Source organism: Trachurus trachurus, assembly GCF_905171665.1.
Source record: "Trachurus trachurus genome assembly, chromosome: 10".
Taxonomy (NCBI): Eukaryota; Metazoa; Chordata; class Actinopteri; order Carangiformes; family Carangidae; genus Trachurus; species Trachurus trachurus.
Genome location: NC_139894.1, coordinates 7,214,242 through 7,238,385, shown reverse-complemented (window position 1 = coordinate 7,238,385; position 24,144 = coordinate 7,214,242). Strand labels below are relative to the sequence as shown.

Sequence of the window (24,144 nt, the reverse complement as noted above, 5' to 3'; positions counted from 1 at the left end):
TAGTGACCAAACAGCAGAGGTCTGTTAGTAGAAGAAGAGTGTTATATAATGTTACAGCACTATAGTGGCTATAGATTAGACATGGACAAATTAAGAACAAATTAATTGTATTTAATTATGCTAAACCTTTTTATTGTTTTATATTTTTGAATAACATTATTATTTCAAGGCAGTGTAATTAACTAAAAATAATAAGTACACAATAATAACTGGAAAAAATATATATAAATCAAGATAATTTAACTATGTGTAGATTGTAAATGTGGGGCAAACACATAGTAGTATAATGGTTATTATATCTAAATGTGTTGATGTTACCTGATGATTACACATATAAAAATAGAGATTTTTATCTTGATTTAATTGTATTATAATTTTACTAATCTAGAAATCACATAGGATTATTTTATATAATGACAAAAAATTGATTAAAAATAAATATTATTTCTTAGTAAAAATATTTCTATTTCTAAAGCAACAGGCTGATCGTATATTGTTCTAATATAAACACATTCAGGTGATTTTTCCGTCATAACAAATATATTGATTTTAGTGGTCAATTATTGACAAAGCTCTTGAAATGGTTAGAGTCAGAAAAAGTCTTAAATTTAAAGCTGACGTATAGAGGAAGACAGAGGTCGTGAGTATTGCTGGCTGACACTTTACAAACCTGTGGTCGGAAACTATAGTAACTGCACAGTTCAAGGACTATGGGGCCTGGACAGAGAAAAACAAGCTAAACTTTGATTGGAGGTCGCGTGGCACATAGGGGCAAATACAGGCCACATCCCTGCTTTCTTTTAATGAGTGTCTCACTCAGACCTTGGAGGCGGTGTGTAATGACACGTGCGTCCTATCAGTGAGATGGACAGGTGTGTGTGTGTGTGTGTGTGTGTGTGAAAGCTTCGACGACTTACCCCCACCCCGACAGGTCTCCAGCCTCTCTCTTCAGCAGCATCCCTTCATCCCAACTAAATGGGAACAAGAACAAAGCATTTTGGGGTGGTTCTTGTTCACTCGGCTGCCTTATATTGCTAGACTTGTACCATGTCCCAATTCAGAAATAGCTGCTTGTTATCATCCCTCTGATCTTCTGAGGACAGTTGCACGGGCTGCTGGGACTCCACTTGAGAAGTCTATAAAGAGTGTGGGTGAAAAACAAGAGAGCTAATGATCTTGAAGAGATTTAGAGGATTGTGGATTTTCAGGCTTACTCCGATGAAACTGGGTTAACTGTTGTTCAAAAGGAACTTGCCTGGTTGTGACTGACGGTGGCTCGGGTGAAAGGGAGGGACAAGCCGATCATTATTTTTTCTACTGATTTGGCCAATCGTAAATGAAAACAAACAAATAAATGAACAAACATTTCCGAATGAATAGCGTATGGCAGCTGGTAAACAGGCCTGACTGTAATAAGAACATTTTCAGCTTCCAACAAGTATTGGACGATCACAATCCCCAGCTTGAGCAGTGTGTACAGTATAAAATCCACTGGACACAACACAAACATAAGCATAGTGTCCTTTTTTTAAGAACAGATTACGTGGCGTCCACAAACTCACAATGACCTTGTGTAACTCAGGTGAATAAATTATTAACTAAATTGCAAATATTTACAGATGAGTCCAATGACCTACACAGTGGCATCAATGATTCCCAGAGGGCGCTGGATGCAGTGTGGACGAGACCTCAACTTACATTTATGACTCGGTGTTTATCCTTTACTGGCAGGTAAAGATTGTCAAAAACAAGAATTCCTGGTTAAATATTACTCTGATGCCATCATAGTAAATATAACCAAATATTTCTAACTCTAACCCTTCAATGTGCTTTCTGTATCAATATTATTAAATATTAATTTTAGTAATATTATTAAACAGGAAATCAATTCTGTGTACTCTTGTCAGTGGGTGAGGTTTAGAATAAAAAACAAGTTTGTTCAGAAGCCAGAACAATTATATTTATAATAAAATATTCAAAAAATGAATATCAGAAAAAAGCAGATATCTGCCTCAGGTTTTTTTTTTTTTTTTGGAGGGGCACACACACACACATATATATATACATACTGTATATATACATACACACAGTAGAAAGTAAACACAGAAGATACTCCATGACCAACAACAAAGTTCACAGAAAAGTTTCCTGAATACACAATGTCTCTCTTTTAAGTACGAGTTATTATCCATTCAAAAAGATTTATACGAGTTATACAGTATGTATCGGTCATTTGTTGTTGTCCATTTTGTTATTTGAAAAGTGTCTTGTGACCGTTCTTTCAAGCAAAGTCCAGAAGGTGGTCCCGGTTCAAGGTAAACATGGGGCAAATAGAGGCGGGCCGGATGGTGACCACATCCTCATGAGGGATTGGATGAGGTCAGTCTTTAAAAATCTGGATTGCTTTGAACACAATTTTAGTAAATATTAGTGGAGGAAGAAAGAACACATCTTTTACTACAGCTGCATTTGGAACAAGTCATGAGTGGATGTCCGTACTTTGAGAAGAGGCATTTGTACGTACAATTTGTTATTTCACCTACAATAGGGTCCAAGGACTTTGGTTGTTTTATTTTCTATGTTTGTTTCAGTTTACCAGCTTTAGTTAAAATCCAGGAGAAACAGCAGGTCATTTCTTTCTTCACTGCAGGTTATTCAAAAACAAGCCTCCAGCTTCAGAGGACAATGAGGATGACGCTCAGTCAGGGGTTAACAAGGCCAGCAAAGGAGGAATCATCTATGGAGACTATCTGCAGGTAGAAAACACCACCGATCATCATCCGAGCATCACTCTCTGTGCCTGGCGTTTTCAATGAGAGATTAGTGGGATTTGAATTTGTATTGAAGTGAGTCAAAAGGTTTCTTTCTTTCCAACCCTCAGCTCGACAAAATAGTCTCAGCCCAGCTGCTGCAGAGTGAAGTAAAGGGGAATAAGATCCATGATGAGCACCTCTTCATTGTCACCCATCAAGGTAAAACTAGCTGTGTATAGTAAAGAAGTGTTTTGTTTTGTTTTCTTATGGCCTCAAATGTAAAATTACTATTTTAATCTATATTTAGTCTATATTTCTGTTGTGTTGCTGTGTAAAAATATACATAAATATTTGAATCTTTGGCAATTCACTTGAGAAAAAGTGAAACTGCTCCAACAACAAGTGATAACAACCAAGAAGCAGATTTTTCACAAGTTTAGGAAAATAACTTGTTGTGTTCACTTGTGTTTTTGGTTACGTAAAACTACACTAAATGTTCATAATGCAACTTTTTGTCTTTTATTCAGCCTATGAACTGTGGTTCAAACAGATTCTGTTTGAACTTGATTCAGTGCGAGAGATCTTCATCAGTGGACATGTAAGTTTTCTGAGCCTATGTGATTGAATTCATTAAAAAAAAAACTTGAATGCAAACAAAAAATATATATATTTTAGTGTGTTGCAGTACTCATTCTCTAAGATGAGCCTGGAGCAAAAAGCATTTTGTAACTAATTTCAAACCTTTTAGATGTGAACTGTCAGTTGGACCTTGAATGCTGCTCAGAACAAGAAATCATGAAGTAGAATAACTTAACAAAATCACCAGAGAGAGGATAACACTATGCTAGTCAGACCTCTTAGCACCTCAGTGGAGGAGAACATTTTATTCAATAGGAATTATTCAGTCAGTCTAGCTCTGGATCTCAGTCTGGGAAAATAAGAAGTTTTGTTCATCGCCCAAGCTGATGTTCTAAATTGAAATTAGCAGAAGTCAGAAACTCTAATTATTTCAGTAATTAGATTTGTTTTTCTCCCTCGGTTTCAGGACAAGTACTAACAAGCTTTATATGATTAGTCATAATTTCCCTAAACATCTCACTTTCCCTCCAGGTCCGAGATGAACGCAACATGCTCAAAGTCAACACTCGCATCCACAGGATCGTGATGATATTCAGGCTGCTGGTCGACCAGTTTTCGGTTTTGGAAACAATGACAGCCTTGGACTTTTTTGACTTTAGGTGAGCTTAGAACTATCTCCCCTTCAGCGCTAAAAGATTTATGAGATGCACTCAGTTTTTGCAGAGTGTGTGTGCGTAGTACGCTGACTTTTGTGTGTGCGTATTTGCAGGGAATACCTGTCTCCCGCCTCAGGCTTCCAAAGCCTTCAGTTTCGGCTGCTGGAGAACAAAATCGGGGTCCCGGACAACCTGAGGGTTCCCTATAACAGGCGTCATTACAGGGACAATTTCAAGGGTCATGACAGTGAGCTGCTGCTCAGCACTGAGCAGGAGCCCACACTCTTAAAGCTGGTGGAGGTAAGGCCTACAGCCATAAACAACCTGCTTATCAGTTCATCAGTGTTTAGGTTTAGTTCCTCCAAGCAGGGATCACTTTATTGCAGTGGACACCTGTGTTTTTCTAATGTTTCTATTGCTGTTTCTCACTGTGAATTAGCTCTTGTGCTACTGGATAGAAATATGATGAAAAAAAACCTTGGGTTGCTCTTCTCAGGAGTGGCTGGAGAGAACTCCTGGCTTGGAGGTGGATGGATTCAATTTCTGGGAGAGGCTGGAAATCAATATATTTGATGGGCTGAATCAAGAGAAAGAGAAAATCGAGGTAAGAGACGACTCCCAACTTTCAGAAGAAAAACTTTCCCCCGCCCGCCCTCCCCAGAGTGCACAGATGATTGACAAGAGACTGTATTTTTATTTATGGGTTTGTTGGTGTTGTTGTTGTTGTCTGAAAAAGAAAGTGACAGATTCTGAGGAGAAAGAGGAACTGATGGATGAGCTGGCCAAACAGAACGAGCTCTTCACTTCTCTGTTTGATGAAAAGCGCCACGACCATCTGCTTAGCAAAGGTGAGCGCTCTCCACACACTGAAAATCTGTCCAATTAACTGAATCATCCCTCTGGTGTCAAGGGCTCATAGATTTGTTTGTGGTCTGGCTTTGAACAGTGGGTCTGTACTTTATTTTAATTACTTTGTCAGCTTTAGCATTTAGTTTTCTCGCTCACAGAACTACACGAATAAAAGAAATATTAATTTCACTTAATATATTTTCTACTTTTCTAACCAGGTGAGAGGCGGCTGTCTTACAAGGCTCTACAAGGCGCTTTGATGATCTATTTCTACAGGTACGTGCTTTTTACAGCGTTTTCTTACCTTCAGCAGTCCAGTAAAAACTCTGCTGACACAGTGTATCCATGTCACGCTTGCTTCAGATTCACAATGTTATAATAAAGATTAATAAAGTTAACTTCTCCGAGACGGTTCAGGGTCTTAACATCTTGCTTAAGAGCACTTGTGATCCCTGAGGCAGGGGCACTAAAATCCCCATGTCACATCCCTTCTTCTTTTTTTTTTAATACTCTGTCAGCCACCGAGGTCGGGTGATATCTAGCAGCTGTAAAACACCGGCAGTTGGACTCTTTGTGTTGTTTCCTCACAGTGTCTTTGGCAGTTTTAGCTCAAAGGTGTGGTAACCAGCTTTTTTAAAACCACCGTGGTAAAGATGTAACGTCACCACGCTCATTAAGACTCAGCGAGAGTAAAAAGTCATATGACAGTCACTGAAAGGTGATAATGAACGTGAAACTCCAGGGTTTAGGATGTTAATGACATTGTGGGTATTGAATAGGCAATAGTTGCTCTTGTAGTACAACTGCTATCAACACCAACCATGAACCACTTCATGCATCACTATCACCTTTTCTCAACTCTCCAAAATCCTCTCTTACCTTCCAGGGAGGAGCCCAGGTTCCAGGTTCCTTTCCAGCTGCTCACATCCCTCATGGACATCGACACTCTGATGACAAAATGGAGATGTAAGTAGAACAGCAACTCTAGGCCCCAGTGATTCAAAACAGAAAAATGCAGGAGATAAAATAATAACGATACAAAACAAAAAAAAACAACAAACTAATTTCTAGAGGAAAACTGTGCTTTAGTGTTTTTTTGCCCAAAGGCAAGGTTGAGCAAGTTTACAGAACTAAAGTTGGTTCACGACCTCCGAGGCAGGAGAATCGGATATCATCCTCCACGCCTGCTGATCAATCCGACAACCTATTCCCAACAAATACATTTTTAACTCATCTTTGCCTCAATTACGTCCAAACAATTTATAGCTCAAATGAAACATGCAGAGGGAAAAACAACGCTCATGTCATGTTGAATGTTTCTGTCTTTTTGTTTTCAGACAATCACGTATGCATGGTGCATCGTATGATTGGCAGCAAGGCCGGCACAGGGGGCTCATCTGGCTACCACTACCTGAGATCTACTGTCAGGTATTGTCCGCTGTAAACTTTAACCCACTGATAAAACACTTTACATTTCGAGTATCTTAAACACTTCAGAGTTAATTTAGGTAAGGACAGGATACTTGCTGCTCTGTGCTTATCTAAATTACCTGTCATATGGTCTCTTCATCCAGACATGCACAAACTGTATTTAGAGTTCATTTCGAGGGAGTTACAACACAGGTTCTTTATTCAATACTATTCATTAAATCTTTGCAGCAGTTTAATTTAGCTTTTTGTCCTTCAGAGTGCTATTTGAGACGGATGTTTAATTATATTCAAAGAGTGCATGACTTAAATATTAAATCATCTTCTTTCCCTTTAGCGACCGCTACAAAGTGTTTGTGGATCTGTTCAACCTGGCCACATTCCTGGTGCCTCGGGACTGGGTGCCCAAGCTGAATCCCAATGTCCACACCTTCCTGTACATGGCCGAGTGCTGCGACAGCTCCTACTGCAGCAGCGAAGACTCGGACTAGAGTCGGCAGACCACCTCACAACTGCGGATCACTTGAGCACCTGAAAAGTTTTAATGGAAAAACAAGGAAAGAAACACACATTTAGTTGAAAGGATAGGTTATGTTTCAGTCTAAGATATGCACACAGGTCAGTGAATATTTTTTTTTCTTTCTCTCAAGAAATGAATGAGGGAAGTGTTAAATACAATCTGTTTGACCACAAAGTACCTAAATATTACACATTATTATGAAGGCAAAGTGGTTGACAGTGTAAAACACCAAAATACAGGATATAAAATGTATATTTAAATTTTCAAGCAAACAAAGGTTAAAACTGGTGACACTAATAACAAATCAAATTTGCTAAAGATGAGGAGGAAAACAGAACAAAACAGAGAATTACTGGTTTATTATTTACATCAGGCTACAGATCCTGTGACACAGCGTTTGACCCTGAATCAATCAAACGTCCGTAGAAAACTATTTTACTCTGATCTCTAATCCCTACCGGTCACAAAATATAGCAGATGGCTCCTTGATAAGATTCGCTTTAGATGTTTTCTCAATAAAAAAAAAAACTATGCTAATTCTCTGCAACTGACCTGAAAGCAAATGGATCGGTGAGAGCAGTGATCAAACTGCCGGTGAGTTTTTACAAATGCATCATCTGTCATGGGAGTGTGTGGGGAGGGGGAGAGTGTCAGAGATGGAGCTATTTCAGACTAATGAGATGTGGTATAGGTGCAAACCTCTGTGTAAACAAATCAATGTCAGTATCTATAATAAGACAATTTGTACAACGTTACCGCAGACATATGAAATGGGAAGCATAGCATTTGTACATAATGTTAATAATGTGGTTGTTGTAGAAGTGTTTTGTATAGTATTCTATATGGTTAAATTAATTTTGTTATGTATTTATGCAGTGATTATGTGATCTCTGTATAGATGAACTTGAGTTATATTGCCCATGACATGTATCTACAGTATATATTTAAACAGATACATATTTTGTACAGTGCCTTTATTCTTGTTATTAGTTTTGCAGTGGTGTGTGTGTGTGTGTTAATCGCTCAGTCATGACCCAACATGTATCAACATATGAAGAGATTTATTTTGTTTTAGTGATGCAAGATGGTGACACTTCAATAAAAAATGTTTTTAAAGTGACACTTGAAGGAAAACAGATGACTGATTTCAATTTTGGCAGCCAGGAGCCACACACTCTCACACACAAACATACACACACTCACTCACTCACTCACTCACACAAACACAGTGACACTGACAAAAATATACACGGTGTTGTTGTTAAAGGAAGACTGCTGCCACAGAATCTGCAATACCTGGGAAGATAAAAAAAGAAAGACGCATCAATGCCTGAGGGGATAGTGGGCAGAGCAACACAAACTGAAGGAAGATACGAGCGGAAAATGAAAAGAAGCAAAGATCACACTTACCACAAATGTTGTCGCCAATTTTTATGTAAACATAACCCTCGTTCCCCCATGTGGTTCCCCAGGAGTTCTGCACAATCCAGTATGGAATATCCCCTAAGACCGACAACATGCATTTCAGGATTGAATTATTTACAGGGTAAAGGAGCAATAGTGGTGTGTGTGTGAGTGTGAGTGTGTGTGTCTTTGTGTACACTGCAGCTGCAACCACTTTAAACCCTTACATAATAACTGACATCCTTGTGCAATACCCACAAAACGCGAGTGTGTGTGTGTGTGTGTGTGTAATAATTAATGATGGAAAATATGAAATGCCACTGTGTGTCATGGCTGAGAACACACAACAAACACACTCAAGTTTTCACAGTGATTTTGCATTTCATGATAAAATACATCAGGAGGAAACCGTCCAAGTGATCAGAACTTCTATACTTAGAAATCATGCAACATGACGTCAGGACGAACACACACGAGTCTGATGTTTACCAACTCGGCAGGTCATTGTGTACTTAAGAGGAACAACAGGGCATGGAGAAGGTTAAAGCTGACGCACTAAAACGCAAAAACAATAAAATAAATAAACATAAACAATGTGAAACTGGGGGAAAAAATCTGAATAACGGGTTAGATTCTGATTTAAATTCTTATCTTTCTTAAAAAATTACAGAAACATTTCACAACTTGTTAGAAATTAAGAAAATAAAAGAAGAAATTACCATGCATATCTGTGTAAAATACTGTTGGTGGCTTGTAAAAAAAAGTTATAACAAAATGCTGGTATAAAACTGAGTCTCCAAGCATCAACCAATGGATGGACAAAGTGAAAGAAATGTGTTTAATGGAAAAGATGACTTTCTCTCTCCGATCTAGAGGAGCAACCTTTCCCAGGAAATGGGAGAAATGGACTGCTTTTATCAAAACAACTGAGGACGCTACACACTAACAAGTAAAGACACTGGACATTATATCTAAGTCTTTCAACTGAGGAGCCCCATGTTTCCATCTGTGTTTTTGTTTTATTTTCTTGACAGTTTGTTGTTAACTTGTTTTCTCTTAAACTGAAAATACTAAATAAAAAGTATCAAAAAAAAAAGAATTTGCCATACAAGCGCTGACAACTTCAGCACATTAGGACCACATTAAGTAAATTACAAAATGAAGGCTTGTTAATTTTTTACTAGAAACAAGAAACTCACACCTCACTGGCAGATTGTTCATTTGATATAAGTAAATTATAACATGAAGACACAAGAGTTAGCTAAAGGGCTTAAAATACCTTGTTCTCTCCACTTTTGTTTTAGCTCTTAATTAGGGGGGATGAGACACTGTTACTGAAGCAATTTGTGATTAAAGCTGATTACGAGTGGCATATTTCTCCCTAAAATACTTGCCAAGTGCATTTGCTTTTTAAATTACTTCCAACAAACCCTGGGGTGGTGAAACTTTCTTGGCCTTAAAAAAAGGTAACTATTAGCTTCAAGTAAAATCAGTTGGGTTTTTTTCTTGAATTGCAATTCTGTGTCATGTCAGTGCGGCGGCAGTGTGTACCAGTCGTGTCGTATCCAACAACCAGAACAGCGTGATTAGACCATTGGCTGGAACAGTGGTGCTGGATGATCCCTCCCAGGTAGTCCTGCCAGCTGACAGCATCCACCACAACCGCCAAAGGACCTCGCTCCACCAGCTGACCCATCATTGCCTCCTCTTGACCACTGACAAACAGAAAAAAAAACAACACTGTACTCTTGGCAGCTTGTGTGGCCTTGTGATTACACAGTTCTTTTCTTTTTTTAAAGGGTTATTATGTAAGATGTCCTGCAGTCACATTGAAAGATGGTCAGGGATGTAGCAGGCTATGCACTTTAAGGATAATATTGAGGTTATTCATTTATATATTTTGCATCTTTTTACCATCTTCTGTCTCTTATCTCTCCTCTTCCTCGTCACATTTGTGCATCAGTTTATTAACATTTGTTGCATAGATATTTTCTCATTGACAAAATTTGCTTTTTTCCTCATTCTCTATGACATATGCAGGCATCCTGTGTCACCACATCTTGTCCTTGCCACCAGACAGTTCCCACTGGGGGTGGCTGTGATACCCTCTTCTGCCAGGCTTATGACATATGGGGCGCTGAGGGGTCGCGGAGCTGAGAGTCGGTGCCAAAACTATATTGAATAAAGGCATTTTGCATTACAATCATCTTGAGGGGGAGGCTTGTCTTGTTGAAACTCTATTAACATGTTTTGTTTTTGCTGTGCAGCGATAAAGATCTGGAAGGTTAAGACATCACTGTGACCCCCTGAGGCTCCCTCTTGAACAAGTGGCCACTTCCTACGGCTTCATGAACTCCGCGGCTCTGCACTCTGGTCCTGTTTGAAAACCTATACCCTCTGACCTGCCCCTGTCATGTGAAAGGTCAGATGGTTGTTGGAAAGAAGAATAGCAGAAGCATGACATTGACATCTTCACTTTGCTTTCCTATTTTTTTCCTGTATATTTCTAAAAAAAAAAATACAATGATGATAGGTATTTTATATTCATTAACTGTATAAATGAAACACTATATCTAATATGAGTTGTATTGAATAAAAGGAAAGAAGACTATGAAATCTCCATCAGCTCTGAAAAACAACCCTGATGTGAGCTAGAGCTATACAGTACTATGCTAAAGAGAGAGAAAGAAAGAAAAAAAACTGACATTACATATTCATGAGTGTGAGTCAGAGTCCTTTCAATATTAAATACAGAGGATCTGAATTCACTTTACCTCTAAATAAGCTTTAGGCAAAAATAACTGGCCCAGAGTCAAGAACCTCTGAGCTACTGAGCAATCCATGTCTGTGTTGACACAGTAAACACTCTGGTCTGTCATTGCGCACGGCCAATCCCCTTCCCCTCTCTCCTCTGTCCTTGGTGCTTTTATGAAAACCACATTAAAATTACATGTGGTTTAACCAAGATATAGCAGCCAGCGTTAATTTTTAGCCTTTATTGCTCCTGGACGACCTACAAAAATGTGTCTTTTACCTGAAGTCATGTGCAGTAAAGTTCTTCACAGCGACGCCGTCATGTGACTGGGAGAAAAAATGGCAGATTCCCGTCTTGGCCTTGTAGGGATACTCAGACTGAGGCACCAATTTCACTCTGGTCTAGAAAGAAAATAATGGTTAATCTCAGTTGAGTGTGTTCCCTGAATACAAAAATATCCATTCATCTTGTTTATGACAGACTCTGGTGTATGAACTATAGGGAGCGCAAATCATATTTTGCGAACTCCCGCGACATATTCTCTCTCCAATTAAAATACATGACGATATATCATTTTTAAATATATTTTATGCAACACAGTCGTCTTTCATAAACAGTCACTTTATAGAGGCAGGAATTCTTTTGTGTATGAAGTCATCAGTCACAAGTCATTGAATAAGTTCATAGTGAAGACATGAATTGTTATGGACCCAGAATCGACTCTTTCCTACATTAAAGTATGAAACTGACTTATAGAAACAAATCCCTCTCTCACAAACGCATGAGCTACATTTAGCACATCAAAGAAAATAAAGGGGAGAAAATACTTGGAATCTCCATAATGTAACAATAAGGCTGTGTCTGAGCTGGTATGTGATTGTCACTTATATAAGAGGTAAGACCTGCAGAACTCTCTATCTCACTCAAGCACAGAATAACACTAAGGTCCTGACTACTAACCAGCTGTAGTTTCATCTTTTCAAAAAGAGATCTGAGGAGAAATATAAAATTAAATATCTGACTATTCTGCGACCTGTGTAATGAGCTGGTCCCAGATTTTTTTCCCCACACGAAATGACAGAAATGTAATATGTTCATCTCAGGACCAAATATTTCATACTGCAGGCATCCTACAGATATTACAGGGGCCCAGAAAGTCCTTATTATTACTGTTAAAATCATATGACTGCTGTGTAATATCTGCAATTGATTAGAAGAGAGGAGAAACTGAGTCTCTGAAACATGCACCAGCCCACAGTGGTTAAAACAGTTGTGATCACTTTTTGCCATTTTTTCTACATAGCTGTTGGGCTTGGCCCTGCGCCAACAGGTCATTGTTTTCCACTTCATTTCTAAAACTTCAATTCGTCCATACTCTTTGTTTCTCCATAGCTGCAAGTAACATTCCCATAACAAACTGCTGAGGTGTAACTATTTTATCACTGTCTGGATTTCATTTCTGACCATTTTTTTTGACAACCCTGCAGCAAATGTTAAGTGCATTGATTTTTATTTTGCATCAACCCACAAATCGGGCTGGCAGATCATCTGGTCGGCCCACGGCCGGCTGCAGAGAAGCCTCCGACGAAATCCACAATGAAGTGGCCCAGACAGAAATCCCGCTGGCTAATTTCACCGAGGCTGAAACTGCTGAAAGACACCAGTAGAATCCGTTTCCCTGGTAACACATGACGCCTCCGGGAAATTCCACCATTGAAGATTAGCAAATACAACATCAGCAGCTTTGGTTCCAGCTAAAGGTCTCCAGCTGCAGTGTAACTCACAGTCAGCCACTCTTAATATTGTGTGTATTACTGGGTTAATTTGAGAATCTAACGATATTTAAAAATCAAATCTCATTTGTAGACACAGTAATCATTAGCTGTGTACCTCTATTGTAAACCTATTACACAGTTTATTTTATTTTCATTTTCATCCTGATGGGTTTTCACATTAGATTTAACCTATGCTTCATAGTCTAGTTAAGGATACATTTATTAAAAGTCATTTGTTGTCCTGTTGTGTTGTTATGAAGTAGAGACTGGAGATTATTTGAATTAAAAAGTCATGTGTTCTGATATTAAGACTCATTCATTCAATAAATAATTTCTTCTTTGAATGATGGCGCCTCCTATGAAAAAGTGTTGTTAATTATACAATTGTCATAGTCATGCAATAACTGGAAATATGTTAAAGGCCTTATAATATGTAGAAATATCATCATACCTGTTTTAACCAACTAAGCGCAGCAACTGGAGAGCCTCCGTTGCAGCCTTGGTTTTTCAATGAGCAGTCCACAACCTGCTGCACACTGAGCGGCTCCAGCTGTGAGCCTCCTATAGCGTGGACCGACTGCATGGCACCAACAACGCTGAACGCCCAACAACTCCCACACTGCGAAGACAGCATGATGATAATCAGAAAAAAACAAAAGAAGAAATTATTCTGTTCAAACAGAAAAATATCGGCTCATCTTTCACTCCTCAGAGGGGACAATTATTGTTCATTTTAATGTTTTTCTCAATGAAAACTTCACTGAGACAAATAGATTTTTCTTTTTTTTATTGAACACTGCTCTCCTCTGCAACCCTGCTGGCAACACAGAATTTAGATACAATTTAAAATGTAGTTTGGATGGTGAGTAAGAACCAACTAACCTTCAAAGATTAGAGATAATCACTATAATTTTGGATATGATGGTATTTAAAATAAACATCTTTTGATCAGGCTTCTACAGCGAGTGCGGCTGATGTACATGGTGATGAGGTGAGATGATCTGGCCGGTCTGGGTGAACTGTGACTAATTGTTTTCTGCTGCCATCTACTGACAGAAACTCCTCAGGTACTCTGTGGCCAGAGAAAATCTTAATTTCTGATTCAGTTAATGCACTTAAGCTTCGAGGCTGAAGATCATCTGAGTCCTGTTAATAGCAAAAGTTCCTCTTATACTACCTTATATGATATACAGTATGTTATGTTGCTTTGCTGAAATTGAGAAAACATACAGTGTGTTTTTCCTGTGCAACATTTAATGCATCAGATTATGTTTAGTTCACTTGCTCAGCATAAATTCCCATAAATGTGATGAAAAACTGAGCCCTGCATGTAAAAAAAAAGAAAAAAGAAAAGAATATCCAATATTTTGTTGCTCCGATGGCTTCAAATCAATACTGAAACCAAAATCAGTCATTATTACTTGGACTGGTGATAAGTATGTGCTGAGTATACAGAATATTAGGACCATCTGCTCTCTCCTTGAAAGCGCTGAAATGCACTTGAGTCATAAAAGTGGAATCAAGGGAAAGCAAAACTGGATCAAGCTGAATTTATGAGATGTGAGGGGCTTAATATTTTGTGTCTTTGTGCGTGGTACTGCATTTTATTCTCTGACTATCCATATCTGTCTGATGTGGAAATTTCGCCCAGGCAGGTTCACAGACAAGAGCCATGGAAAAAGAAAGGAGTGGGGGAAGGCAATATCTGGACAGGAAAAAACTGCAGCTGAGCAGAGTGATGGGTGAGAGTGGCCATGTGAAGACACCTGTCCCTGGAGTGGTAAGCCTTACCTGAATTCAAGTGAGTAAAATATATGTTATCGCCTCGGCTTTTCCTGTATGGGCTCTGTCTCTCCCTGAGGAACAACAGTTTTACAGTATAAATATCATCCCCGCCGGCAAATGAAGCGACCGAGGAGGTAAAGGACAAAAAAGAGCACAGAGTGAACCTGTGAGGACGCCCGCACCAGCACCAGCTCCATCTCCATCTCCATCTCCCCAACCCTGTCCCTGTATGTGTCCCCAGGTCCAGACCGCTCTCTGAGCAAAAACTCACACTTAATTACTTAGTTTGTCATTTTCACCTTCTTTTCATTTACACGACTAAAGTCTCTCTTGACTCAAAAACACCTCGCTCTGTTACCTCGTGTTTGACTTTCACCTACTGAGGAGGAAAAGTTTCTATGTGTTAACCTTTTATCTGTTAGAATCACACACATCCAATCAGGATGTTAGATTTTTCTGTGAAGTTGGACAACTCCTGCGAAACTTATGAATTAAACAATTTCGTTTGAACTTCCCTGTGCTGCGAATCATGAACTTTAGTGTACATCTACATGTTATGTAAAAACTGAAAAAACAAAAACATTCTGAGTGCATAATTTCCCTTGAAATGATAAAATGTCTTAATAAAAACAAAAACAAACAGACATCGATTAGTTTGGACGTAACCAGATGGTGCCTCTGCCCCTTCACTGTATGCCTGTCTATACACTAGATATCTAATCTCTCTGTGTAATGCTTACTGCGAGTTGGTTCTGGACCGGTGCCACCACCGCTTTGTCCCGCCAGTCAAATTTGGCCGGGAGCCCCTCTGTCTCCCGTCCAGTGAAGAGGGGAGCTGTGTCAGTGTTTGCTCGCAGGTAGAGATCTGTGGAGAACAGATGCAGTTCAAAGTCACTCCTGGATACAAACACTCATGTAAACAATGACTATGCAGTTTCAGCACAGTCATCTGGTAGGTAGCACACTCAGTTCAGTTTCAAACAATCCACTGGACCAGTATGAGTAAGTCACAGTGAAGCAATTTTTTTTAAATTTTTTTTTAACAACCCATCCAGCAGCTGTAATTAACAAAGATAGAGTCCATGCAGCTATTCTGATCCTGCAGACTTTAAGATATATGACAAAAATTCGGTCTACCTCTGAATTCCTCCTGTGAGAGATCAGAGAAGCAGTTGATGCCATACTTGGCAGACTGCGGTGCTGTGGAAAATGAGTTCAGGAATGCGTGTCGCTTTGTAGCATCCTGCAAAACAAAATACAAAACACTATATTACAAGGTGGTAGATTTTAACTGGGGGAGCAACAAGAATGGAGGCAACTCTGGTCATTGAGATGAGGAGTGGTAAAAATATACTTGGATAGCATAATAAGAATGAGCAGGGGAACAGATGATCTTCTCTTACATAACACAGCAAGTGTTTCTACTGTTGTTGGAACATGTGGGTCAGGGTTTATCTGTATTGTAGTATCTGTTGGCTAACCAGTATTGAATAGAAACAAAAAAAAAGAGAGAAAAATATGTTTTAATATATATTTAGTCAAGATTTTTATGAGTATTTCCATTTTTATTTTTAAATTAACACTGCAATTCAACTAAATTTCAGACAATAAGAGTACATTTTACTCCACCACAGTCATTTGACATTTATACTATTAATTTGCAAAGAGATAAAAGAGATTAAATGCTGAAAACGTAGTGTAATACAGGTTAAAATCAATACATATAATTCTGGTTAATGATAATCTAGCACGCTGGTCTGCATAAGTGGGCGTGGTCTGTAGTGACGTTTGTTTTTGGAGCGTGGAGGATTGTAAATAAAGTTGTTTCCTGTGTCTCTGTCCCTCTCTCCCTCTCGGACCACATGTGTTACCTGGAAATAGACGTGACGCCGGTTGAATTCCTCGCTGTTGACCTCATAGCGGCGGTCAAACTGTTTCCTGAACGAGTCGAAATCCGCCGCAGAGTCATTCAACTTCTCCCGCGTCTGCTGCACCGAGCTGACGCCGTGTTGGTGTTGACAGCCCAGAGGAAACAAGGCAGAGCAGACGGTGATTAAAACAGCAGACACAGACAGCTGGATGGCCCCCATTTGACCAGCCACTGTGACTGGTTTGGTTCAGAGAGACGCCGCGACACGGATTCAAAACGAGGAAGTGCGAGATTTTAGATGTTCGCGGAAAAGGTGCAGGTCAAAGTTCGGCACATGCGCAGTGACCCAGAGGCGCTTTAGAAACAGAAAGTAAAAATGTAAACACAATTCACAGGTGCGAGCAATTCAAACAACTCCTGAAGTGTTCTCATTGGCATTAAATGTGGCACAAAGGAACTGGCACAACATGTTTTTCAAAATAACAGGACTATTAAGTTGTTCAACAAATAAAATGCATTTAATTTAACTTTCAAAGTTGTAAATTTTGAGCTGAAACAAAACTAATCAGAGACATATGTGAGTGACAGGAAGTATGAAGGGCTCAGTCAGATTAGTTTTAACTAATAAAAAATAACAAAACTAAAACATTTCACAAGTCTTTCTGACTTTATGAACAAACAGTCAACTCCTATACAGAGACATCAACAGCTATGTCTATGGAACAGAGACAAGTCTTCAGTGAGCTCTCCACATGCCATACATCACCTGGATGCCATACTAATACACAGAGAAGGAGGTCAGCAGCATGATACGTGTGTGCAAGTCTCACATACAACAGCGGCTGAACACAGATTCATAAATAGTAATAATAACCCCATTATTACTATAATATTATTTCAAAAACAATACTTATGGTGTAATGTAAACACAGATGTCTGATTGACTTTTGTGCTTTATTTACCTTGGTACCCAATAATGCCTTGTTTTTAATCTTATTTTTTTTTATCTTCTGATCTTCAATTATAGTTTATACATGATGAATTGCTTTTAAATCTATTGAAATGTTATTTTCTGTAATTTCTCTCTTAATTGGAAATAAACTGTTGTGAAATCAAATAGGCTATATGCATTTTTAAAATCATGTTTAGCCAGATATAAATTTTCATAATATTTATATCAAATATTTAAATTATTATAATCCATTTAGAATTTTAAAAAAAAAATCTCAATTAGCTAGAATTAAGTACACTCAGAGGATAGAATTTACAAAATACATTAAATGTCTCATTTTTCGTCAGGAACAGGCATGGTGTAACAGTGAAATTATGACCACACACACATACACACACACACACATTCCCAGTCACACTGTACAATAGCATTGCAGTGGTTGCTCTCAGGCACAGGAGCAGCTGCAAAGCATTTTTTTCCCCCAGCCGGTACGTTGTCAGGATCAAGCCAACCAGTCAGTAGAGTACACTGAGAGAAAAAGCAGGCTACTCTTGTGCTTTTTGGAGTGGCATCTGATCCTGCCTTCATCAGAACCAAAGCTCATCTGTAACGTGCCAGAGGAAATGTCAGTCCCAACACAGGAGCTAACCAACAAGCCGTTCACGGCCCAGTTGTCCAATGTTTACCTCAGCATCTTGGCTCTCTTCTGCTTTAAGCTCTTTGTTAAGATTTCTCTTAACTTGCTGACATACTTCTACATTGTCCGTGGGAACCGCAAAGAGGCAGCCAGGATATCAGCAGAGTTCTATGATTACGATCAACAGCACAGTGAGTACTCGGACAAAACCATAAAAGCCCATAACAGACTTGTTGTTTTTCTTCTTAAGCTGGCCTTGATTGTTCCAACTAACTGCACTGTGTATGTGTGTGCGTTTAAGGGAAAATATGGTGTGTAAGTGTAGCCACAACGCCACTGTGTTTACACCATACAACAAAATACATGTTTGACCTTAAGAATGTAAGGTCATAGGATAGGTATAAAGTATTGATATTGATATAAAATCAAATAAAGGTAGAGCCCACTCACTCAAACTCACACACACACACACACACAATTTCTGTGTTTACAAATGAGCTATAAATACCACATTGCTAATCCAGTCAGTGTAAGAGCCATTAATTGTGGTCACATTAATACATACTGCAGATATGAAGGATAGCCTACTTTCCTTTTATTAGCTTAATAGCTACTTAGGAACCCTGAACTGTACATTCAATATTAAAACGAAGACACTGTAGGCTGGCAGCTCTTTTTCTCTAATGTATTAATAGAACACAGTCATGATACCCCCCCCACCCCTCTTCGCTCCCCTCCCCTCCTCCCTCACCACCCCCATCCTGCCCTAGTTTCCATTCCCAGCTATGCGGTGCACCCTTTCACACTCAGACAGCAACCAAAACAACACTCCACATTCTCAGGGACAGGGCGCTTGGAAAAGGCTCATTCTGGGGGAAGAGAGAGAGAGACGACGACGACAACATAATCTGTAGCTATCGTTCAAGGGAATGTTTCATTCAAAGTGGATCCACTCCATGGAATACTAATTAGCCAAGCTTAGGTTATTAGTCACAGCTCTGTAGGCATGGTCTTCCGCCTTGTTCTAAGAAATCTGTTAAGATGACGGGTGCTTTATATCTGTTTTTCAAATTAGTGTCTGTCAAGGGGGGGAAAAAAGGCTGCATGAATGCAATTGCAATTGAAAAGAAAACATCAAATTGATTATAATCTATGTATTATGATTAAAATGAAGGAAGAGGATAATGATGATAAAAATGTTTGGAACGCATCGGCTGTTATTTTGGACATTGACTCAGGTGTGCTTAAGGAGTGTTTTTTTTTTCTTTATCTCTCTCTCCCCATTACAACTACAGTCAGTTTGTCAAGTTTACATTAATATGTCATATACTGTAAATGGATTGTGAATGTGCTGATTTTAATGCATCAGGGATTTCAAGTACCATTAGTCACATAATGATACTTGGCCCCATGCATTAACTGGTGGGAGATGAAGCATGTCCAGGGGTAAAAGGGTAAAGTGTGAATTTGATAAATATATTTGTGGTGGTGGTCAGATATCATTAGCTGCTGTAACCATTAATAAATAAATGTATATAGTGAGATAAGACTGGATACATATTTGATGATACATAAATATCAGTATGAGTATGAATAAAATAAATTAAAATGAAATTTATAATGAGAAGTAGCAGAATTCAAAAATGACAGATGACAATTAAAATCTTCTATGTTTCAGTCATGGCAGACTGTGCTCTCTTGCTTTCCTAAACCAATATATTGTGCAAGCAGAGCAGCAGAAACACCTATTCATGAGTGTAAAAGAGCTTCCAAGGCCTTATTTTCCCCCTCAAAGACACAACTTTAAAGGATTTCAAGAACCCATGGGAACTCTGAGTTGTTTTTCATTGGCACATAAAGCCTTTTTTGTTCATCTTCCGTTATATTCAGTGATGTCACAATCCAGGGGAAAAAAGCATGGAGTATTTTCTGCAAATATCTACATAAAGTACTAAGCTGACATTAATACTGCGGGGCAGATGGGATATTTGTGTGTTTTTATGCACTGTAGAGTTTCTTACCATTATCGTGTTACAATGGTTTTAAAATAAAAAAGCACAGACTACGTTATAATAAATGTAATTAGAGGCAATCACTGAATTATTATTCCCATCACAGGTTCCTGGGCGGACCGCTCACCCCTCCATGATGCTGCGAGTCAGGGCCGCCTCCTGGCTCTCAGGACCCTCATTTTACAGGTGAGTAGAACAGAGTCCTTTGGGAGCCATGTGCACACACCTCATCTGTTCACATGGGGTCTGCTGTAACTGTCCCTGTAGTAGATTACCTGCCAGATACACACACACAAGTTTTGAGGAAGGTCAGGGCTTTTCACAGAGTTTTCAGGGCTCACCTCTCTCACACAGATTTATTGAATTCATTTGGCTGCATTTTTTTTTTCCTTTAGCTAGATTTAAATATCCCTGTACGTTTTTCTTTTAAACAATAATATATGAAGGCAGAAATTTAAATATTTTTGATGTTATATCACAAAATACATTAGCGCCTGAGGATGGTGAGGCACTTCAGAGAGAAACTGGGAATGCATTCAAATTGTAATCTCCGCTGTAATGTGCATTTTCAGCTGCTCTCACATGGAAGACTGTGCCACAAGAGATCAAGCCATTTCAGCTACAAAGCCCCACAATGCCTTGTTCTCAACTCAGACAAGCACATGACAAAGAGGCAATATCATTACAGTATTTTACATGGTGATTCATTAGCTCTTTACCAGACTTTTATTGGATCTGAGCTTTAATTAGCGAGCGCATTAATCTCTATTGTTAAAAAGTGACTGTTGAGAATTTATAGTTTGTCAGTTACTGAGAACCGTAGCCGAGGAGGATGTGTCTGTTACATAAAAAGGAGATAAGCCTTATTGATCTTTTTATTTTTTTGCAATTCCAAGGATTTGCCAACAGAGGTTGACAAAGGTCATGTATTACTCAATGGCCCTTAACATGCTGAAGGTCTGCGGCTGCTTGATTTGGTTTGCAGGGTCACAATGTGAATGTCCTGACTATAGACCATGTGACACCCCTTCACGAGGCCTGTCTTGGAGACCATGTCAGTTGTGCCCGAGCTCTCATTGATGCAGGAGCGAATGTAAGTCACATATCGGCCTTATGGCTCTTTAATGTTGCTAAACCACACGGGTCAAATGTAATTTCCATGGCTGGGAAAATCCGGGTAGAGGGTAACAAATGTGCACTGCCCCCTCTTCTCCATCTACAGTCACTGTAGAGCTATTAAGTTTATGCTCCCCTTCAACTGTCCCCCTCAGGCTGTTGCTATTAGTCAACCTGCATGGTTAAACAAGGTCTAAAAATAACAATAAAAAAGAAAATGTGTTTACAGGTCAATGCCTCTACAATTGATGGAGTCTCCGCTCTGTTCAACGCCTGTACAGTGGGCAGTGTGGCGTGCACTGAAATCCTGCTAGAAAATGGAGCAAAACCTCAGAGTCTGGTGTATCATCCCTCACCCATCCATGAAGCTACCAGCAAAGGTAGGACTAAATATTCCAATAACTCCTATAGCAGGAAGTTTTCAACAAGTTAGATCAGGTTGAAAACAGTTCATTAAAGTTCTCTCCATAACCACTTTTGAGTTTTTATCCATATTTGATTGGGCAGTTCAATATCCTGACATTACACTACCTACCTCGCAATATCTGTTTTTAATAAAACAAAATGCTTGATCCTGTCTTTCATCCTGTATTTGTGTCCTTTGTTGTGCTGTAAAGCTCTTTCGAACAGCCTCGAAACGTAAATCCCAACATGACCGCGGTGGACAGCTTGGAGAATAATCTCACAGTGTCACTCACTGATTACTGTCTTCATGCTCCATTACTTCCAGGTCATTACGGTTGTGTGGAGGCTCTGGTGACTTGGGGGGCAGATGTGGACATGGACATTCCTCACCTGGGCACAGCGCTCTATACGGCCTGCGTCTGCCAAGAGCTGGAGTGTGCCAGAAAACTCCTGAGGGAAGGTCAGCTCACGGCGCAGTGTGGATCTTTAACATCTCCATATAGACAGGCACACATCCTGAACTGGAAGGGCACAGAGTTCTGCCAAGGCCAATGTCAAACAAAACACACCAGACTTCAGAGAAAGAAAAAAAAAAAAAGAAATTCACAGTAAACGATCCGGATCAGACCCAGAATTTAATGGGTTCTTCCCTGGCCTGTGCCAAGTTTGGTGCAGTTCAGTACTCTTTGCATAATCCTGCACACAGACAGGCACGTACGAGTAAAAACACACAAACACAACGTGCACAGATAAGGAAATAGATAGACAAAAACATACTGTATGCACAGTAGACTTTAAAGGCCTTTAGACCATGACTCTGTATTTAACCTATGATAATAATGTCACTGAAGACACATGTCCTTTTGGATTTGGTGAATTGATAGTAATCATTATATACTGTTATCTCAGTCTCAGTGTTGGCCATTGTGGCCTTCGGTTGTATTGTTCCAATGTCGTTATCTGTGGTTTGTCCTTTGTTTGCTTTTGTTGTGGACTGTTTTTTGTTTGTTTGTTTTTGTTGTATCTGTTTTTTCTGTATTGTTGAGAACATGTTTGTTCGATGAGTTCATGTTGGTCTATACGTTTGAACCCCCTCGAAAACGAGATGATACATCTCAAGGGGTTTATCCAAATAAAGAAATTTCTAACATTTCTAACATAAAACAGTTTTCTTTTTTTGTGGCAAAATAAATCATCAGTGTAATTGAACACTCAAAAGTAGTTTGTCAGGTTTCTCCACAACTAAGTCTCTGCAGAGATTATGTAAGGAGAATCCAGTCATAACAACTGTGGCACAGCAATCACATGTAGCCCACAGCTGAAGCCATTCGGTAAAGGCCCTTGTTGCTCGCTACCTTTGAAACGAACAAGGTACCGGTACGTGACAGCAGAAGTGTCTCACTTTGAAGTGGTCTGACTGTCCTCTGTCCAGGTGCCAACGTACAGAAAGGCAAATCTCTGGATTCGCCTCTACACGCAGCTGCAGAGAAAGACTGCACGGCCGTAGTGAAGCTGCTGCTGGACTTTGGTGCGGACATTAACGCCAGGAACACAGAGTGTCAGAGGCCAGTGGATGTGGCACCTCCCAGCAGTCTAACGGAGGGTTTCCTACTGCTCTATGAAGGTACAGCTTGACTTTTTACTCGTTTTTTTTATGCAGTGTTGGACCTTTGTTTTCACCCCTGTTCTAGAAATGTTTCTCCCCACCTGAGCTGCTAGGCATTAATCTTCCAACCATCCTCAGTAGTTTTTCACTGTCTCTTTTTTTCCGTAGTTACACCACGCCTGCTGAGCCAGCTTTGTCGTCAGTGCATCAGGAGCTGCGTCGGCCGTGACAGGCTGCACCTTCTCTCCCACCTGCCCCTGCCCACCAGGCTAAGGAGCTACCTGCAGTACCAATGACATCAGAACAACCCAACCTGTCTGCCTTAAATGGGACTTACAGAACTTTAGATGCCTTTGACACAAACAGCACATCAACTCTATGAACTCTTCTCACCTTTAATGTTAGTTGCCAGGCAACATAGTGCGAATGATTCATTGAAATTAGACACAGAGCAGCCGCTGATTAGCTGACAGCTCCAAGCTGTGTTGTGCTGGCCTGTGTCCCATGTTGGATGTGTAGACCTGGATGAATGTGAAGCAGGATACTGAAAAAAGAAGCCTTCAGGCCTGGATATATTATAAAAAATACAATAAATCCACTTTATTTACTATTCAGATTTGCGGTGTGTAGAAGATATCTTCATAGTTGCACTTTGAAACTTGACATAAGATTATAATGTCACAGAAATACACAAAATATAAATTAATGGGAATTCATAGTTTTGCATTTATGCATTGCACACAAATAGATGATTGAAATAAATGTTTGAAACTTAGTGCATTCCAAAATTTGTTCATTTTGCAAAATACACATGTGGGCTGTGTTACTGGCGTTTAAATAAGAAGTGCAGTATTGGTAATTTTAAAAAATCCCAAAACAACTTTTTTTGACAAGTTTAAGTTTGGATTACTGGGTAATGACATCTCACAGAGGAGAATTAGAGTGGGTGGAGCCACAAGCGTTTGTTTCTATTAGCTAATAATGTTATCATTCTCAAAATACATGATAAACTAAATGATCACATGAATATAGGAGCATAATT

The 24,144-nt window shown here is 39.3% G+C and overlaps 3 protein-coding genes and 1 long non-coding RNA gene across 9 annotated transcripts in view; 2 read left to right on the top strand and 2 right to left on the bottom strand.

The window, feature by feature from the left end:
* The window catches only part of LOC310992479, a 49,155-nt gene extending 47,321 nt beyond the window's left edge, over positions 1-1,834 (bottom strand). The window contains exon 1 of the long non-coding RNA XR_014595688.1: positions 918-1,834. This is a non-coding gene — a long non-coding RNA (uncharacterized lncRNA). The remainder of the gene's footprint in view (positions 1-917) is intronic.
* Positions 1,835-2,359: 525 nt separating this feature from the next.
* On the top strand, positions 2,360-7,905 carry tdo2a (tryptophan 2,3-dioxygenase a). The gene is made up of 12 exons (XM_083980534.1): positions 2,360-2,516; positions 2,651-2,756; positions 2,882-2,972; positions 3,281-3,351; positions 3,864-3,991; positions 4,102-4,288; positions 4,485-4,592; positions 4,725-4,836; positions 5,056-5,113; positions 5,724-5,803; positions 6,175-6,265; positions 6,603-7,905. The coding sequence occupies exons 1-12, from the start codon at positions 2,482-2,484 to the stop codon at positions 6,754-6,756; spliced, it is 1,221 nt and encodes a 406-aa protein (XP_083836660.1). The 5' UTR covers positions 2,360-2,481; the 3' UTR covers positions 6,757-7,905.
* Positions 7,828-21,909, bottom strand: ctso (cathepsin O). 5 transcript variants are annotated; one of them, XM_083980537.1, is made up of 10 exons: positions 21,790-21,909; positions 20,103-20,250; positions 16,376-16,502; positions 15,642-15,747; positions 15,245-15,369; positions 13,171-13,338; positions 11,224-11,345; positions 9,741-9,904; positions 8,196-8,288; positions 7,828-8,081 (listed from the first exon to the last, which is right to left on the bottom strand). In XM_083980537.1, the coding sequence occupies exons 2-10, from the start codon at positions 20,108-20,110 to the stop codon at positions 8,047-8,049; spliced, it is 948 nt and encodes a 315-aa protein (XP_083836663.1). In that variant the 5' UTR covers positions 20,111-20,250; positions 21,790-21,909; the 3' UTR covers positions 7,828-8,046. The 5 variants fall into 5 exon arrangements, with proteins under 5 accessions (XP_083836663.1, XP_083836664.1, XP_083836665.1 ...); XM_083980538.1 differs by lacking the exon at positions 21,790-21,909 and adding an exon at positions 21,627-21,725; XM_083980539.1 differs by lacking the exon at positions 21,790-21,909 and adding an exon at positions 20,558-21,064.
* Positions 17,920-23,930, top strand: asb5a (ankyrin repeat and SOCS box containing 5a). 2 transcript variants are annotated; one of them, XM_083980540.1, is made up of 7 exons: positions 17,920-18,154; positions 20,082-20,161; positions 20,961-21,068; positions 21,321-21,471; positions 21,822-21,956; positions 22,929-23,120; positions 23,271-23,930. In XM_083980540.1, exons 1-7 carry the CDS (start codon positions 17,950-17,952, stop codon positions 23,396-23,398), a joined length of 999 nt encoding a protein of 332 aa, XP_083836666.1. In that variant the 5' UTR covers positions 17,920-17,949; the 3' UTR covers positions 23,399-23,930. The 2 variants fall into 2 exon arrangements, with proteins under 2 accessions (XP_083836666.1, XP_083836667.1); XM_083980541.1 differs by lacking the exon at positions 17,920-18,154 and adding an exon at positions 18,280-19,201.
* The last annotated feature ends 214 nt before the right edge of the window (positions 23,931-24,144 follow it).